At 40.4% G+C, this 19262-nt stretch overlaps 1 protein-coding gene across 3 annotated transcripts in view; it reads right to left on the reverse strand.

Moving 5' to 3' along the window:
• The window catches only part of NRXN3 (neurexin 3), a 1693692-nt gene that overhangs the window by 1617622 nt on the left and 56808 nt on the right, over positions 1 to 19262 (reverse strand). The window contains exon 4 of one of the 3 annotated variants that reach the window (XM_061156510.1): positions 17012 to 17023. The exons of the other annotated variants lie outside the window; for them this stretch is intronic. Within the exon in view, the coding sequence (XP_061012493.1) occupies positions 17012 to 17023 (12 nt within the window). The remainder of the gene's footprint in view (positions 1 to 17011; positions 17024 to 19262) is intronic. 3 annotated transcript variants of the gene reach the window in all.

Below are 19262 nucleotides of genomic sequence, written 5' to 3' on the forward strand. Positions count from 1 at the left end.
ATTATTTGAGTTACTACACTTTTCAAGAACTGAGCCCATAAATTCCCTTTGTTGTTTAAGGCAGTTGAGCTCAAAGTTCTGTTATTTGCAGCTGAAAGCATCCTAACTGACATATCAGGTGAATAAATCATTTCTGGCTGGGAAGGAAGATAATGTCTCATGAAAACTCTCTTGGTCTGAGCATATATTAGACCCTCCTGGCTCCCTTCTTCCTCTCCAAATAAACTGTCAGATCAAATAAATAAATAAATAAATAAAACCTCTTAGATGAAGAGATTGGCTAGGAACAGAGACGTGGCTGCCTTGCCTTTCTCCATCCCCAGCTCTACAGAACAATAACCCCAGACCAGTGGTTTTCAATTCTGCTTTCTTTCATCAGGAATGTCCTATCCCCTCCATCTAGGGATTTAAATATCAGAAGCAAATTGTCCACCCCTCCCCCCAGCTCTGCCTTTGCCCTCCAAGACTCTACTCCCCCCTTCACTATATTTAAAGCAGAGGTCGGGGGGGAGCCTTATTCTAATCCCAGCGCAATTCTCTCAGCTCTTTCCTAAGCCCTCCACCTGTGAGATAATTGCTGGCATTTAGGGGAAAAACTCAATAGTAATCATAGACTCACACACAAAGACACAGAAAGAGGCAGATAAAATGGGAGAAAGAAAAAAATCACAAGCCCAGAATTATCCACACTCCGACACTCATTCTAGAAGTACAATGTGGCCAACCACTCTCTACGAGGAATAAAGGCACAGCTTTACAGAACAGGGGTGCATTTCACAATATCATGGTTTATATGGCTCCCACACATAGAGTGAAATAATACACATCTAAAAGTTAAAATGGGTTGTCATCATTTAACTGTATACAAGTCAGACACAGAAAATAAGCAGGTCTGTCGAAAACAGGCTCCTATCTATTGTTTTAATGTAACACGAGAATTCTCTTAATCGAGGGTATCCCTTGTTAGGTGATAAACAGGGAGAAAAACATGCTGAGATATTCCTATCCAGTGATCAGAATAAAATAAAACCCTGTGAATCATGCATTTGGCCCCACTATCAACTCAGGCTAAGATGTCAACCACACTTCTAGCTTTTGGTTTATGGATGCCAACTCAAAATTAAACCCCTTAAAACAAAAATTACAACAAAAATTCATGCATAACGAATAGGTTTAAAAGCTTAGATAAATGTGAAACTTGTTTTAAACTACACAAAATACTGCAAAATACTTTTAGTAAAGTCTCATATACTTTCTTTAGGGTTTGCTATATTCCTTGGAATTTGGTATAACACTGTGTATCTCAAATTTGCCTGATCATAAGAATAATGTATACCTGCAGATTCTGTGGTCCAAATAAAACTAAGAGACTTTAGCTTCACAAGTTGCCTGAGTGGTTCTTATGAATTTGAGAAACATTATTGTAACTTTGTAGGGTTTTATTTAAAACAAAAATTGTGTATGTATTATAGAAAAAGGAATGAACAGGAACCCACTAACTTATAGAAATCATGGAGGCATTTTGTTGGTTTGTGTGTTTGAACAAAGGTAAACTGAAGAAGGCTAACAACAGGTGTGACACAGATGATGTAAGAACAGAACACAGCTCACCCACTGGGGCAGGGACTCACACGGTATCCACAGAACCCCTTTCCCTTTCCTGCTGGGCACACAGCTAAATTACATTCCCCAGCCTCTTTTGCAATTAGATGGGGTCAAGTGATTGAGTTCTGGCCAACAGTAAGTGCCATACATTACTTCCAGGCTTGACCCTTTAAAAAAAATCCTTCAAGTTCCTCTCTTTCTCTCTCTCCATCTCTGTATCATCTCATCATCCCATCTCTCTCTATCTGCCAGTTGAATCCAGTGAAGGACAAGGTTCTAGAAAATGACAAAGCTATGGGAAGTGCCTGAATGTCTGTGTGGAGCAGAGATTCCCCCCTGCACCACCCACTAATTTGCACTGAATTCTGATTTAAGTGAGAAACTTTTGTCAGTATTAAGCCACATTGTTACAGCAGTTAGCCTACCCTAAAACACACCACTACTTTGCTGTATCTCTCTGTTTTATCCTGTCCCCAACACTTGAAAAAAAAATCCACATGTAAATGGATTCCACAGTTCAAACCCATATTGTGCAAGGGTCAACTGTAGTTCTGTAACTAGTTTTGTAAGCTTGGACTTCTGTTTTCTTGTCAGTGTAAATGGTGATAATGCCAGGTATTCATTCAGAGACTTCTTTAAAGTGAAATGAGAAATAAACTAGAAAAGAAAATCTTTGCTTTAGGTCGAAGAGGAATTGGTAGAGAAACGTAAGAATCATTTCAGACTGGAGAAACTATTGCCAAGAAAGAAAAGGCACTGATCTTTACCTCTAAAACAAACTGCCAAGCAAGGACTGACAGAAGAACCAGTAAATGGAAAAACAACCACTCATCTCCAGGGAGAATAGACCTGTCTCTGTCCACTAAATGGATGAAATAAAAAATGTACAAAAGACTTCCGGCTACCCGGTTGGCCAGAAAGGGCAGAAAGGATGCAAAGGAGAAAATGAGCCTGTAAATTCTCAAATGTATTTTTTCCTATTATTTTTGGAGGAAAGCTGACCAAAACAGGAAGGGATCTGGAAAGTTGACAAAAATCATTATCCTTCACAAATTACTTTAACCTTGCCTAGGAAGTGACCTTCACACTACCACTGGCTTAATGGCCTCTATTACAACAGTAGCTGATTTCACCATTAAACAAAGATGCAGAGCACAAGATAATACAACTAAATCACTCTTGTAAATATTTAATATCATGGCCTTTCTTTTTGCCTTTTAACAAATCACTATCAAAGCTGAGCACATAGGAGAAAACACATTTATTTATTCTATCCTGGAAAAAAAAGGCTTAGTGCTCATGCATTTTATCTATCCAGCTCTCCAAATGACTTTGACACTTGAGAGCCCTTGTGAGCAACACAGTCTGAAGGAAGGCAATTTTGTGACAATTTAAGAGCTGATTTCAGGCACTGATCAGCAGCCCCCAAAGTTGCCTCATGGAAGGGTCCTAAACAACCCATCAGATACATGGCTAACACTGAAGGAGAAATTCATTTTTAAAAGAAAACAAAGACATGATATCGACAAAGACAAATACATTCTTACTTGAGAAAAAAAATTTTTTTTCCTTTTTAGTTTAAAAAAAAAGTGTAACTAAAATTACTAAACTATTCTTAAAGGAAGAAAGGAAGTGGAAATTTATTAAGTAACAGTTTGAAAATTAGTCCCAAGTGGATTTCCTCACAGGCATATACTCTGTTATAAACTGTCAACATGGGAACAGTAAAAAGAAAAAAAAATGAGTATAAAAGCTTTTTTAAGTCAACTGGTGTCACCATCTGACTTCAGCCAAGACGAAGCAGTTGACAGGGCAAGTCCATAAGTGGTATAAAGCATTACAGAATCCCGAAAGACAGTGATTTACTGACAACTTCAAAGACTAGGGTTGCATCAGTTCTTAGGGCAGTCAAGTAATTTAAGAGACAACCTTGCTTAGTATGGGTGTACTCTGGTATCTCCAGGATCTTCCTTGCATAGTATTATTGATAATAATCTCAGCAGCCAATGCAGGATCTGTAACAAATGCCACTCATGCATGAAGATGACTAGGACAACTTGGTGGCATCTTAGAATCAACTTCACAGGAGGGGAAAGAAAACAGCTCTAGGAGTCAGAAGTTCTGGCCAATCCCAACAGCACTATGAAGTATCAGTATAGCAACAAACATAGCACCTATGCCTTCTCAGCATGTTTTGTCATTCACAAAATTACAGTAGGAAGGACTATAGGAATTTTAAGTTCCCTTTCAACTCTGAAATTATATGCTTCTAAAACTTAGGGAATTAAATCAGCTTTTTTTTTTTTTTTTTTTAAGTATCTGTCAGCTAAATGTTTTGGTGTTCTTTATCATTCAGATAGCTTTATCAACTAACATAAGGAAATCCCTATATGCAAAGAAAAGAGCAAGCACATCCACTGAAGATTTAAAGAACAATCAGGCTTTAACAGGATTGCTTTTTTTTTTTTTTTCTAATATAGGAAGTTCTGAAGGAAGAGGCAATGGTTCCACTTTGCAATGGAGGTGCCCAAGGACCTCCTACTGAAAGTAAAATAGTATCAAGGGTAGGATTGGAGCTGTCCGTGGTACTGAACCAAAAGGCGTCAAGGGATTAGATCTGATAGAGTGCCTGAAGAACTATGGAAGGAGGTTCGTGAGGGAGGCTGTGATCAAGACCATCCCCAAGAAAAAGAAATGCAAAAAGGTAAAATGGTTGTCTGAGGGGGCCTTACAAATAGCTGAAAAAAGAAGAGAAGCTAAAGGTAAAAGAGAAAAGGAAAGGTATACCCATTTGAATGCAGAGTTCCAAAGAATAGCAAGGCAAGATAAAAAAAAAAAGCCTTCCTCAGCAATCAATGCAAAGAAATAGAGAAAAACAATAGACTGAGAAAGACTAGAAATATCTTCAAGAAAATTAGAGACACCAAGGAAACATTTCATGCAAAGATGAGCACAATAAAGAACAGAAATGGTATGGACCTAACAGAAGCAGGAGATATTAAGAAGAGGTGGCAAGAATACACAGAAAAACTATACAAAAAAAGATCTTCATGACCCAGATAACCACTATGGTGTGATCACTCACCTAGAGCCAGACATTCTGGAATGTAAAGTCAAGTGGGCCTTAGGAAGCATCACTACAAATAAATCTAGTGGAAGTGATGGAATTCCAGTTGAGCTCTTTCAAATCCTAAAAGATGATGCTGTGAAAGTGCTGCACTCAATATACCAGCAAATTTGGAAAACTCAGCAGTGGCCACAAGACTGGAAAAGGTCAGTTTTTATTCCAACCCCAAAGAAAGGCCAAAGAATGCTCAAACTACCACACAATTGCACTCATCTCACACACTAGCAAAGTAATGCTCAAAATTCTCCAAGCTAGGCTTCAATAGTACATGAACCATGAACTTCCATATGTTCAAGCTGGATTTAGAAAAGGCAGAGGAACCAGAGATCTAATTGCTAACATCCGTTGGATCATTGAAAAAGCAAGAGAGTTTCAGAAAAACATCTACTTCTGCTTTATTGACTATGCTAAAAGTTTTGACTGTGTGGAACACCACAAACTTTGGAAAATTCTGAAAGAGATGGGAATACCAGACCACCTGACGTGCCTCCTGAGAAATCTGTATGCAGGTCAAGAAGCAACAGTTAGAACTGGATATGGAACAATGGACTGGCTCCAAACTGGGAAAGGAGTGCATCAAGGCTGTATATTGTCGCTGTGCTTATTTAACTTATGTGTAGACTACAGCATGTGAAATGCTGGGCTGGATGAAGCACAAGCTGGAATCAAGATTGCCGGGAGAAATATCAATAACCTCAGATATGCAGATGACACCGCCCTTATGGTGGAAAGCTAAGAGGAACTGAAGAGACCCTTGATGAAAGTGAAAGAGGAGAGTGAAAAAGTGGGCTTAAAGCTCAACATTCAGAAAACTAAGATCATGGCATCTGGTCCAATCACTTCATGGCAAATGGATGGGGAAACAATGGAAACAGTGAGGGACTTTATTTTCTTGCGCTCCAAAATCACTGCAGATGGTGACTTCAGCCATGAAATTAAAAGACGTTTGCTCCTTGGAAGAAAAGCTATGACCAACCTAGAGAGCATATTAAAAAGTAAAGACATTACTTTGCCAACAAAGGTCCATCTAGTCAAAGCTATGGTTTTTCCAGTAGTCATGTATGGATGTGAGAGTTGGACTATAAAGAAAGCTGAGCACCAAAGAATTGATGCTTTTGAACTGTGGTGTTAGAGAAGACTCTTGAGAGTCCCTTGGACTGCAAGGCGATCCAACCAGTCCATCCTAAAGGAAATCAGTCTTGAATATTCATTGGAAGGACTGATGCTAAGGCTGAAACACCAATACTTTGGCCACCTGATGCAAAGAACTGACTCACTGGAAAAGACCCTGATGCTGGGAAAGATTGAAGGTGGAAGGAGAAGGGGATGACAGAGGATGAGATGGTTGGATGGCATCATCGACTCAATGGACATGAGTTTGGGTAAACTCCAGGAGTTGGTGATGAACAGGGAAGCCTGGCATGCTACAGTCCATGGGGTTGCAAAGAGTTAGATACAACTGAGGGATTGAACTGAACTGAACTTCTGGCACTGAACTCTGCTCAGCATTATCAGCTCAGTGATTCCTAGTGCCCGTTCAACCAACAGTGAGTCATTTCCACTCTGAGGCAGGCACTGCTATAAGCCCTGAATATGCTATATTGAACACCACAGATACTGCTCCTGATTTTGTGAAGCTTGTATTTATTCTCATGGACTACTAATTCCTTAATGTAGTCCATTTTAATTTGCACAGCACTTTTACTTGCATAATATCAATTACTAACCAGAACAAACCTACCAAGTAGACATTTTACAGGTAAAGATTAGAAGATCAGAAAGATTAATTTTTCAAAGTTCCCAGACCCTTGGTGACACTAACAAGATGTATTTATGATGATAACTAATGTTTATGATAACAAAGACTTACTAATGTTAGATCCAAACTGTAGCATAAGCCTTTCCTATATATTGTCTTAATGCCCTCCCAAGTAGGTAATATTATTGTTTCCATTGTACTTATTAGGGTATGAGGCTTAGCGAATTTATATAATTTAAGTGTCAAGCACTAACATCAGTGCTTTAATCTACCATGTTTTCTTCCTCAGCACCCTGAATGAGGTTTCCTCACAGCCATCTCAGTGCTCTTTCTGCTCCATAGTGCTGACATTATTCACACCTGATTATTTGGTGTGTCTTAATTGCCACGTGGATCAATTAGTTTAAAACTGGGAATCTCACTTATAACAGTTTTGGCCAATGCATCTGTAAATGCCCATTATTGGTCACTTGGGGAAATGAAGGAGCGTATGAATGTCTCAGCAAACTACATCCGCCTGGCCAGATTAACAGCCCCAGGCAAATGGTCTACTACAGATGGATCAATGGCAGCCACTTCATACTGACAGCACGGTAAACAGGACCAAATCCTCAGCCTTGCAGTGAGTGAGCCACAAGATCCTCAGCTGAGCCAATGATTTCCAAATAAAATACAAGTAATTTTCACCAGAAGAATTTCTTTCACTTACATGTTCACTGTCTGGGGGTAAAAAAAAAAAAACTACTGATAGCCAAACACTCAGAGACATAAGATGAATGACTTCAGCTATACAGTAGAGAAATAACCACAGTGACTGTTAACCTGCTCCAAATTTCAAAGCAAATAAGACTTAAAGTTCCTAGAAATTTTCCCATCTTCTGCTGAGATCAGCTCTTCCCAGAGTGAAGCAAGCCATTATCAGAAGCATTGTTTACACACACTATATGGATACCCATTAGAGTACTTAGGTAATACAAACTGGGAGTGCTTTAACAAGACTACTGTTTTTAAAACTGCAGTTGTTTTAACATCTGTGTTATGCATTTTACCAGGAAACAATATTTTTTCTATTGAAGCTAACCCATCCAAAACACTATTCCAAACCCAAATAGAAAGTGTAGTTTAAAAGGAATTTGGGGTGAAGGAAATCCAAAATCCCTTTAAAAATTTAGACACATTACAGTTTTTAATTTTCGACACAGAAGGGACTTTCCCAAAGTTTTTCAGCTGAAAATTTGCTTTAATTCTAGCTATCCTCATCCAAAATGTAAATCACAAAAAAGAATTTCATGTCTAATAAATTTGGGTAACTTTGAAAAATACATTTCCTTTCATAAAGATTCAAATTTTGAATTGTCATAACAAAGACTCTGAGAAGTCCTACAGTAAAAAACCTGATTAACTTTGTTTTAAACCTGTGTTTTGAGAATTTATTTTTCCCATACCTTTTTTTTTTCTTGAAACACCATTGGCATTTCTCAAAATTCTTCTGGCAAATGGCAATCTGGACGAACACACTATATAATATCAAGATTTTGAAAGAACAAAATTTCCCCCAATTCACACACACTTGGGTTTTCCTTGGGGCTATTTTGAAATCGGGTGATTAGTTTTGAAGAAATACATTTTAAAACATCTCTAGTTCCTTCAGACTTAAACAATAAGCAAATGGTTAGTATTGATTGAGTTCCACAGTTCTCCAATCAACTGTATAGAATGCCAGTCACTATAAATATATTCTTTCTTGGGTGGCTCAGTGGTAAAGAATCTGCCTGCTAAAGCAGGAGATGCAGGTTTGATCCCTGGTTTGAGAAGTTCCCCTGGAGAAGGAAATAGCAACCCACTCCAATATTCCTCCCTGAAAAATCCCATGGACAGAGGAGCCTGGTGGGCTACAGTCATCCACAGGGTTGCAAAAGAGTCCAGTACAATTCAGTGACTAAAAAACAACATAGACATATTAGACTATGAAACTCACATTATCAGTTCATGCTCAGAGACATCACCAGTAATTCAAGAATGCGTGTTTTCAATGAATATGTTAAGCTACTCACTGATTCTTAGCAACAAGCAGCAACTGGTCATAGTAATACGCTAAATTCAGTTCAAATATTTCAAGAAAATGGGTTGAGAGATTTTCCGACCTTTGATACACCTTTCACTTTGGGGAGAAGTGTAACACACACACACACACACACACACACACACACACACACACACGCACTAGTATTTGAGGATTGAGATTTATTTTTGGATAGTAACAAGCCAAAGTACTGACTTGCATTTCAATAATGGATCTGCCGGCATTTGCAAGAAACAGTCATTAGCTTATCTTTAAGTAAATATTTTGATTGTCAGACAGCTCATTGCAAACAAGGTTCTTTTCCAAACACTCGCTCCTGATGCATCCAAGCCTGCTTGCACATCATTCATTCAGGAATCTGCGTCTGTGCTAAAATATAAAACCATCCTAAGGAAGTCCAAGGACAGACGAAAAGCATGTCTTGCAGGCTTTTCACTTGAAAGGGCTCCCGAGCTTGTGGGGCCTGGCCCTCTTTCAGTTCTCTGTTCTTTGCTATGCCACATTACCATAAAGCTGAGGAAATGAGCTATTACACACCATCATCCCTCCTAACGGCTATCACAGAAAATCACACACTCACAAAACAGCATTAATTGTCAGAATTAGCAACCATTTAAAAGGCAGCTGTTCTTTCACTCTTAAACAGGCTCCGAATTTCGGATCTCTCTCCCTGTATTGGCTGCTGTCACACGCTTACACATGCACACATACACAGGCGCACACAATGGATTCTGAGACAAATGAATTTTTTAAATGCCCTATATTCAAAGGATCCAAGAAAATATTGTTTACTCAGTGACATTTTCCGCACCAGTGCTTGCCATTATTGGTCCAACTGGCTGGAAAGCTTCCAGCCTGCACGGAAGCTCTTGTCACAGCTCCAGGTAAAAGGACTTGTTCTGTGCAGCGTGGGGGGAGGAAAAAAGAGCAGTATCTCTTTAAGAGTCAACAGTAAATTAACTTGCCCAAAAGAGTGAAATAATTAGCAGTTAGTAGCTTATTAAAAGGGTGGCAAAGGCCAAACTGCCATCTGGGATCTCCAGTTTCTTGTGATTGTTATTATGTTAGGATGGGCAAGTTGCATTAGCTTTCATGTCACCGCGCCTGCCCTTACTTTATATGTAAATTTTAATGAAAGATGTGGCACTTCTAAAAATCACACGTCCATCAAAAAGTGCTATTACTCTGGCTTTTTACAAAGCATATGGTCTTTTCTACCTCTGCGGTTCTATTCACCACTAAATGCCTTAGGAAAAAAAGAGAAAAACCCCAATGATATCAATTAGATATTCTCTTTGTGCAGAGGAAACCTGCGTATCATCAAAAACAGGGCAAAGCTCCACCTCACCAGAGGGCAACGTTTCTGCCTTTATTTACACACAGGGAAAGCCACAATGCCTCCTTGTCTTGCAAGGTTAATCCTTGTTAATGGAAATTAAAGCAACCTGGAGACTGCCTGCTGATTACTACATGGATACACAGTTTTAAAGGGAGTAAGGAGAATAAAATTTATTCATTAAAAATAAGTGATATACGCCTGAAAAACTCCATGGAAAGAGGCGCCTGGTGGACTACAGTCCACAGGGTTGCAGAGTCAGAGCACATGCTGAAGTGATAATGTTTGGTACATGTTGGGTTAAATCAACTATATCATTAAAATTTAAAAAAAAATAAGTGATATAAAGTGGTAGGACAGAAATTTATGGGATGATGTACACATCGTATATCTCAGTCGAGACAGTATTTATATGGGTACATATATATATGTGTGTGTCAAAAATACTTAAGCTGTATGCTTAAGAGCATGGACTTGATGTGTTTATTTACACTATGTATTCTATCATCCAATAAAGATAAATAAATAAATGAAAAATGCCAACTTTTTCATATACAAAGCAAGTTCTCTTTTCTCACTCTGAGAAGTTAAAAGGCGGATGAGTCAACTCAGTTGTTACCTGACAGTTTCCCTTTAAGATAAACAAAATTATTTTAAGACTACATATATAACACACTGAAAACAGAGTTTATTCAAGGCTTTAGAAGGAGAGGTGGTTGCTACACTTGAAAACCATTTTCTAACTCTGTTGTCTATTAGCAAGATATCAGAGGGCAGGGCCCATATTTCCCTGGTCAGCCTTATGTATTTAATAGCTAGCAATTTACCTGGCCCATTGTTGGCACTCTATCTATCTTTGTGGAATGCTGACTAACCACTGCTTTTCAAATGTTAAAGTAGGCAATCTGCTAAATTCAGATGCATATAACACTGGAATAAATTATTTTTAGTACTCTACAAATGAAAGCTATGTATAATAAACCTATTAGTAAATATTTGGGTCAATTGTACTTACACCCGGATGTACATACACTGCCCTGAACACCTGAAAAACAGACCACAGCATATACAAGCCTAAGCACATAAGGAAATGCTTGAATTCTTTATAAATGAGATGAGTCATAAAGATAATAAATTTTAAAAAACATCCTGTAGATATGATCAAAGTTAGGCTTATAGGTCTGTATGTGTATACACACAGATTTTCAGTTGAAAATTCTATGCCATCTAAGATTAACCAACTTGCCTTGATAAGCCAAACTCTATACAAGAATGTAGATAACCATTCATCTTTGAGGAGAAAGTGTTTTATGATATATACACAGATACAAAATCTATGCATAAGCACTAAATCCAAATTGATAATTGAGAAGGAAGAAATAGAAATGTTGATTAGAAATCTGAGAAACATTTTCCTTTACATGTAATGCCAATTGGAGTAGAATTGAAGCATTTCATTAATCCATTGTACAGTTTATTAATAAATATGTTCACATTTATCCATTTTAAAAAATGCTCCAAGTAACAACTGCTCTTAAAAAATTCTTCAGCGTCCAATGAAAATTTCTAAACATGGAAGGAGGGAAAAAGCCCTCTTCATATTTTAAAGTACCATTTTAGACATCACTGTCAAAAACACAGAGTTGCTAAAATCAGGCAATTTTACTTCTTGTATTTAAAATAAATCTATTTTTCCCCCTGAAGACTTTCAAAACATTAGAAGAAGAAGAAGAAAAAAAAAAAAAAAACATGAAAAGCAAGCTTCTTTTAAAAACAAAGTGATGTTATTCATTGTCAAGAGGACAAATCAGTTGTGGATGAGAAACAGACGAGGCAAGAGATGGAAATATAATATTGCCCCTATTTTATTATAATTAGATATTTATAGAGCATAGATGAGTTTATTTTCATAATTAGTAGCTGGCATTGCATTTACCAATTTGCATAAACAGTTGGCTATCAACATAGTAACTTACTTGCAGGGCTCTTGAGCCCTAGCAGGAACAAGAAGGGCCTCAGCTCCTGAAATCAGCTTTTTAAATGTTATTAAGAGCAAAATATAATCTACATGAAATCATGTTCAAGTTCATGTAGCTTGATTATCTTTTTCCAGTCTGGCCAGTTTTGATTAGTTCAGCATTAAAAAGCCAATGATCAAATCTACAGGGAAAAATACATGTGAATAAACTGGAAGGGGTCTCTAAATTCTGATGGATTAAAGTAAATCTTAGGGTCAACATCACCTAGTTTAGTAGATAAGAAGCTCTGTAGATAAAGAGGAAAAAGGAATAAAATACCCTATAGTCACTCTTACTATTTACAAATTGTGCTGGTTCTTGGCAATTGCTGAAGGTGTCAGTGACATACTTTTCTTGGCCATTCTTGGCCTTCTCCACACCCTCCCCACCCACGCCCACACCACTGTATAAAACCAACTTCCCCCCAAAATGGATCAGGCTCCCTGGCAGCAGTGTTAAGGGCAGGATTTATTCCTGGTGCCCTGACCACTGCTATGGGCTGAGAGAAAACTAATCAAGCACGCTGGTCAGACACCTCCCACAACTGACGTTCAGGAAAAAACTTTGGAGGGGTATTTTACTTCTCTTTTCCCCTCATGTCAAAGGTCAAAACCAAGTCAAAGGTCAAATCCTTTGGCGCATGTGGATGTATGTGTGTATGCATACACCCATCTATACACACACAGAGAGAAAGACGCCACGAGCTGACGTTTTTATAAAATCTGCTCTCGCTTATCCTGAGGCTCCGGTGACAGTGGGCACGCATTCTTGCAGAGCAGCAATCGGCTGGAGCAGAATAAAGACTGACAGGATTTGTGCTTTTCAATTTGCCACAATCCCCACCACTCCCTCCTGTTCACCTTACACTAGGACTTTCCTTACCATACGATCTGCTCTTTGATAATACCTGTCAAGCCCCTGTAAGCATTTGAATCTACTACACCTATTCCAAGTTCAGTTTCAAGGGAAAGTGTTTGGCAATCTAACCCAGGATAGGCAATCCCCAAACTAAAAAGTAAAGAGGGATAGAGGCTAAAACACACTCTATACATTTAAACAGAGGCAGTCAAAATCAAGTCCAAAAAGGTGACCAAGGTTGCTGAAGACCTTCCATCAGCTAGTTCTAGTTAAAGTCACATTTGCTTTTGGCCCAGCGCAGCCCAGGGGCCTCCTGCATGTGGCGAGTACTGTTAGCATAAACATCCTGCTCCATTTTGTAGATTTAACTTCACAATTCTTTCCACTACACGTTCACTGCTTCATCACTCAGCTTTAAAACCATGACACAATCTGAGGCATTCTTTTCTCTGAGAAACTCCTGAGAAAAAGTCCAAAGACCTCTCCCACATTGATTCTGATGTCCTTTGCACACACAGAGCCGAGGCCTGGCCTCACTATGACCCGCCGGGCCCCTTCGCTCTCTTGGTGGGGTAAGAGGGTAATGGAAAGGGCCACGGCTCTGTCCACAGTTCTGGACACAGTACTGAACTGTCTGCAGCATGGGTACAAAGTTCTTTCGGGATGGGATAACTGACACACAGGAAGTCTGACTCAGGGCAGGTACTTTGTAACGGAAACACAAAGTCTGGAGGACCTCGGAAGCTTGAGCTTTAAAGGGAGAGAAGGGAGAGAAGGGTGATCCGAGGCCATTCAGGAAAGAGACCAGAGCTTGAGTGAAAGCCTGAGGCTGGAAACCATAGTGTGGATTCAGGCAGAGTGAGCTGTTGACTTTAGGAGACCGGTGGCCTGGGGGGGTGGGGGTGGGGTGGGAGTGCAGAGCAGGCTATGTTATTGCAGAAAATAAAGCTGGGAAGGCACGTTGACAATTATACAACAAGAATCCACCAAAAGCTTCTGAGCAGAAGAGCTACATGATCCGATTTAATTTTAATTTTGCTTTATTTTCACTTTTAGGAAGATGACTGACAGCAGGATAACAGGGATTAGAGATTTTGAGTCTGTTCACAGTATAACCTCCTAGGCTGGACCCATCTGGACATTAAAAAATGAATATGTTTGTCTTCAACATACTTGCGATCTAGTTAAATGGAGGAGTCCAATTTCCAAATAAGTTTAGTATAAGATATCAGAGAGATATGTGGAAGAAGAGCTCATATCTAAACAGAGCTTAGCAAATCTAAGTATACAGAACAGTCGTAACATCAACTGGAAATAAAATCTATGTGTAATTTCAATGAGCAGAAACAGGAGAGGAGGAGCTCTTATAGAAGAGAGGAAAAAATAAATAAAACTGAGACAAGGAAAGGTCCAGTATGATTACTTGGTTCACTATATCTGGCAACAATTTTGCATCAAAGATTAGCAGGTTAAAGGTAAACAAGGCCATATTAGGGACGGCTTTGAAAGTGAAAGAGTTAATCCTGAACTCCATATGGAGGACAGCAGAACTTAAGCAGTTCTCAGTTACTGGACACACTGGGGGAGAACAAAGATTAATTAGGTTAGGGCAACAATCCAATAAGGGCTAACTGGGAACCGAACTAGTGTGTCAAATAGAGATGCAAGAGACATTCTAAAAAAGAATCTCAACAAGCTCTCTTAACATCAGCTGAAAATAGGAAAGTTCAAGAAGGAAAAAAAAAAAAAAAGCAATTGCTGATTTCAAGCCCAGGTGATAAGGAAGATGGGGAAACCATTAACAAAATTAGGGAATCTGGTTTGTGGCCAGATGGTGCCAAGGTTGACTTGAAATATTGAGGTGACAGAACATTTCTGTGGACGTATGTTATGGAGAATGAACACAAAGTGGCCAGCTGGAACATAAGCCAGGTTGGTGCCAGGGAGGTAGTTGAGAGGCAAGTCTGTGGAGGTCATCCTCGGATCAAAAAGAAGCCATATAAAGCAGTGGCTAGGTACTCAGATTCTGAGTTTCATTGCCACTTACAGCCATCTGACTTAAGTTATTTAGTTCTCTGAGCCTTGTTCTGCTTGCCCATATAGCTAGGATAACCATCATCTACCTCATAAGACAGTTGCAAGGATTTACGGTGGCAAGGTGTCTAAAGCTCATGGCACAATGGCTGGCACACAGGAAATGATCAGTGCTAGCAGCAGGGGCCAGAGAAAGATCAGTTCAATTCAGTCACTCAGTCATGTCCGACTCTTTGCAACCTCATGGACTGCAGCACACCAGGCCTCCCTGTCCATCACCAACTCCCAGAGCTTACTCAAACTCATGTCCATTGAGTCGGTGATGCCATCCAACCATCTCATCCTCTGTCATCCCCTTCTCCTCCTGCCTTCAATCCATGTGCAATATCCATGTGCAAAATCTAAAAACACTAAAGACATCTGTCTCATGGGATATTTTAGGGCAGTATTCCCCAACCTTTTGGGCACCAGGGGCAGGTTTCATGGAAGACAATGCTTCCACAGACTGCGCGGAGGTGGAGTGGGGGGATGGTTTGGGATAATCCAAGTGTATTACATTTATCTTGCACTTTGTTTCTATTATTATTATATCAGCTCCGCCTTAGGTCATCAGGCATTCGGTCCCAGAGGTTGGGGACCCCTGTTTTAGGTGGTTAGGGAAAGAAAAGGAGAGAGGTGCAGGGGCTGGGGGAGACAGCTGACCCTAATGTACTCTCCTAGAGGCCAGTGGGAGGAGGGGCGGGTGACACAGGGCTAGCTTCACAAAGGTTGTGTCCCGGGCACAGAGAGGTCACTTTGCCTGTGCAGAGACCACTAGAAGCCTCTGGCTGAGCATAGTGAGTAGATGAGCGGAGGGGGTGGCTAGATATACCCTTTCACTCGTTATTCCTCTTCCTTGTCCCCCTTTCCCACCTCCTTAAGCTCAAAAGAGGGTAAAGTTCCCCAGAGCAGATTTCTGAGACTAAATCCACCTGTGATTAGCAGAAAAGAAATAGGCAATCAACCAACCCCAAAACAAAAGGACTGAACTGCTTCCAAGGTAACCGTACATAACTTTTAAAAAAATCCAGAGAGGCATGAAATTCAAATGAGAGATGGCCAGTTCACAGACGAGTCATCAAATTAACATTTTCAGTATCTTGTCAGCCCCATCTTTCTGCAACATCCTCACGCCGGAACTCACATTCCCTACTTCTGTTATTTGCCAATCTCTACAGGAAGCAGCGGCGCATGCCTGCAGAGAGATAGGGGCTAGAGAGTCAGGAAGGGAAAGAGGAGAACTGAATGCAAATACATATTTATAATTTATCAATTAGCCTCTCCCTTCAGTTCTGAGCAGCTAATCCAATGTGAGCTGGTGAGCTGGGTTCTCTGGACTCAGGTCTCTGACAGCTTTGATTAGGAATGGACGAGTGAACTGTGGTACCCAAAGGTGTGAAGCAGTGAAAGGCATGTCAGAGCATCGGAGCAAGTACACCGACTCAGCACCCCTCCCTTTCCTAGCTCACCCCGCAAAAAGTGGACTTGCTAAGTAAGAATCCAGTGTTGTCTCTCTACTTTCTCCTCATGACGTCATGGATTATCACTGGATCCACTGTCAATGGATTCCTGTGTTCTTCCACACCCCTAGTCCCACCATTCTTAGCTCATCACACCCAGTCAGAAAACTTTTATTCCCCCCAAAATACAGGAGATAAAAGAGCCACAGATATTTCCCAAATTTCAAATTTTACACAATTTCCAGTCATTCACCAATCCTCTCCCCATTCTCATCTATCACCCTGAATTCAGTTATTCCCAGGTCATGGAAACATTGGCAGGTCATTTCGCATCTTCCCTGTGCCCTCAATACATTTACTGGCGGGATCTTAGAATACTCTGAGTTAAGAAAATATATCTTCCCCACAGTACACAAGCAGAAGCAGATAGAAACAGCACACCATAATGGGACGGCTCATTCTGGATTTAGAGGAAGGCAGGCCAGCTCAGAGCAATCCCCAACCATCAATCATGAAATACTTTGAAGGAAAAGGAGAGCCCTGGATTTTTTTTTTTTTTTTTTTGTAGTTGTTGTTAAAAACACCATTATAATCTGGACTGTATTCATCAGAATCAACAATTTCCCGTGGATGTATGAATATTTCAGAAGGCAAATTGATAGTTACAATGATAAAAACAAAATGATCTCTACCTTTACTTCTACCTAGAGAAATGAAGGTCCAATTAAGTAGAGGAAGCATGGTGTCCACCACGGAGGCGGCAAGAGAGAAAGAGAGAGAGCAGGGAGAGTAAAACATCAGACACACAAAGAAACGTAACACATACAACAAAACCCACCACAGCAGCGGCCCCGGCAGTACAGCCTTGAGAAGGCAGCACAAGGCAAATGCACGAGGTGAGGCTTAAACAGTGTGACCGACACGTGTTTAAGCTTTTTCCCATTAGCCTCCTCTCAGTCCCATCCTCAGGAACGTGACCAAGTCTGCATGCAAAAGCACTGCATAGCCTCATGTGTGTGAAATCGTACGCACTTAACCAAAGTAAAATTGCTTAGGCATAGTTTCAGAGAAGCGAAGTTCTCCTGTATTTTCTCAACGTTAATATGCGTCATGAGGATCCAGAGTGTAAAGCACATGTTCAGGTGGTACACACACAACATTATTTCCGCATATATCTACAGGGATCAAAAACAAATTCCGGAGATTCAGTGAGAACCAGACAGAAATCTTTTTCTTCCACGTTGAAGGAATAAGGCAAAGGAAGGGAGTGCTGGCTTTTTATGTAATCATCACAAGGGCAAGAACAGACAAGGGGTGGGAAATGGAAAAGAATGAGAGGGGAAGGGATGGGGTCAAAGGACCTTCTTTAAAAAATTAAACTGAAAACTTGCACCTTAAAATCTTAGTGGCACTGACCACCCGGAAGAATTCCGCATCCTTTCTTGAAAACCTCTCTAAAGAGGGATTTACAATACCCGTGTTTGTCATTATGTCATTGCCTAAAGACTCTTTTTCTAGAAGTTTCCTGACTTATCCCTGCCCCCAGAGCACACGTCCATGGGTGTGTCTGAATTCTCTACTCCTATATGCTTCAGTGCTGGGCAAGAAGTTGAATAGTATGTGGAAAAGTGGGGAAGGTACACAATAGAGGTTCTCCAGATACTTTTCACACCAGGGTTGGAATTTAGCCCTCCAAAATGCCTGTGCTGCATCAGTGGGTTGAAATAAATCAAGATTAAAGAGGTCACCACCAGCCTATCTCATCGACCTAGACTCTATGCTATGACATCCATCGTATGAATACCCTCAGACCTCCAAGCCACTAGAAAAGTCAGAACTCTTAAAGGGCGGGTGGGGGGATGAGATGAGAATATGTAGAAGCATCTTCTCATCAGGACTCTGAGGACCTGCTTTTTCAGGTGCAACTTGTTATCAAAGTGGGCCACCGAATTCCAGCATTCACAAAGCTTGGGTCATCGCACTCTGTAGAGATATGCGTAACTCTCTGAAAGTATCCGGATATACTAGGTCAACATAAAGAGCACTCCTTGCTCATACTCACCTCATGGTAACCTGCTGTGGGGAGACAGCTTCCCTCACTCACCTACGAGAATGGAGAGGCTTCACCCCAGCCTCTTGCAGGGCTCCATCTAATGCTGGAGAATTCACCTGACCCCTCTAGCTCTGTTCCCTGACATCTGCTCTATACAAGATCTTGTCTTCACTCTAATGTCCAGTGTCCACGTCACGGGTCGTGGCTCAGGGCTAGAGGATACAGTTTTATTGGGAAAGTGTGCCTCCTCCTGTCCTGCCTTATCAAGTCAGAAATGCCCTCAATTGCCCACCTCCACTGCTACCTGGACAAAACTTCTCTCAGACCTGGGTGGTTCCTTGATCTGATCATGTACTCCTCTTTATGGCCACACTGTCTGATGAATCCTGTGTAAGAAAATGGGGGTGTTGGGGAGGGGGCATTTGCCCTTCAGTGCTGCCCCACCCCCCTCAAAAGATCAAGAAAAACAGCAGAACATGGAAATACACCTCCTTCGCTTCTCTCTGGTCCTTGAACAAAGGCTCTGAGTCCTGTGTGTATTTTGAAAAGAAACAGACAAGAGAAATTAAAGTACAGTCTTTCGGTGTCAGGGCCAGGCCAGGTAGACCAATCTTGCAATCACCCCAAAACGCAGGAGAAACACAATAGTAGCAATTGAACAGTGACGAAAAAGACAATTTGAAGTAGGCTCAGTTCTTGAATCCTGATTTAGGCTGATAATATGGAACATTTTTATTTAGGAGGAAAAGGCTTCATTCACAACCCACCCTGTGCTTAGCTGATCTGAATTTCCTGCACAGTTCATTCCCTGCATAATTGAATATTTTAGGTTGCAGATGCGGAATTTACAGATCTTTATATGCAGTTTTCTTCAGGGTGTATAATGAGTT

This window comes from Dama dama, chromosome 12, assembly GCF_033118175.1.
Source record: "Dama dama isolate Ldn47 chromosome 12, ASM3311817v1, whole genome shotgun sequence".
Taxonomy (NCBI): Eukaryota; Metazoa; Chordata; class Mammalia; order Artiodactyla; family Cervidae; genus Dama; species Dama dama.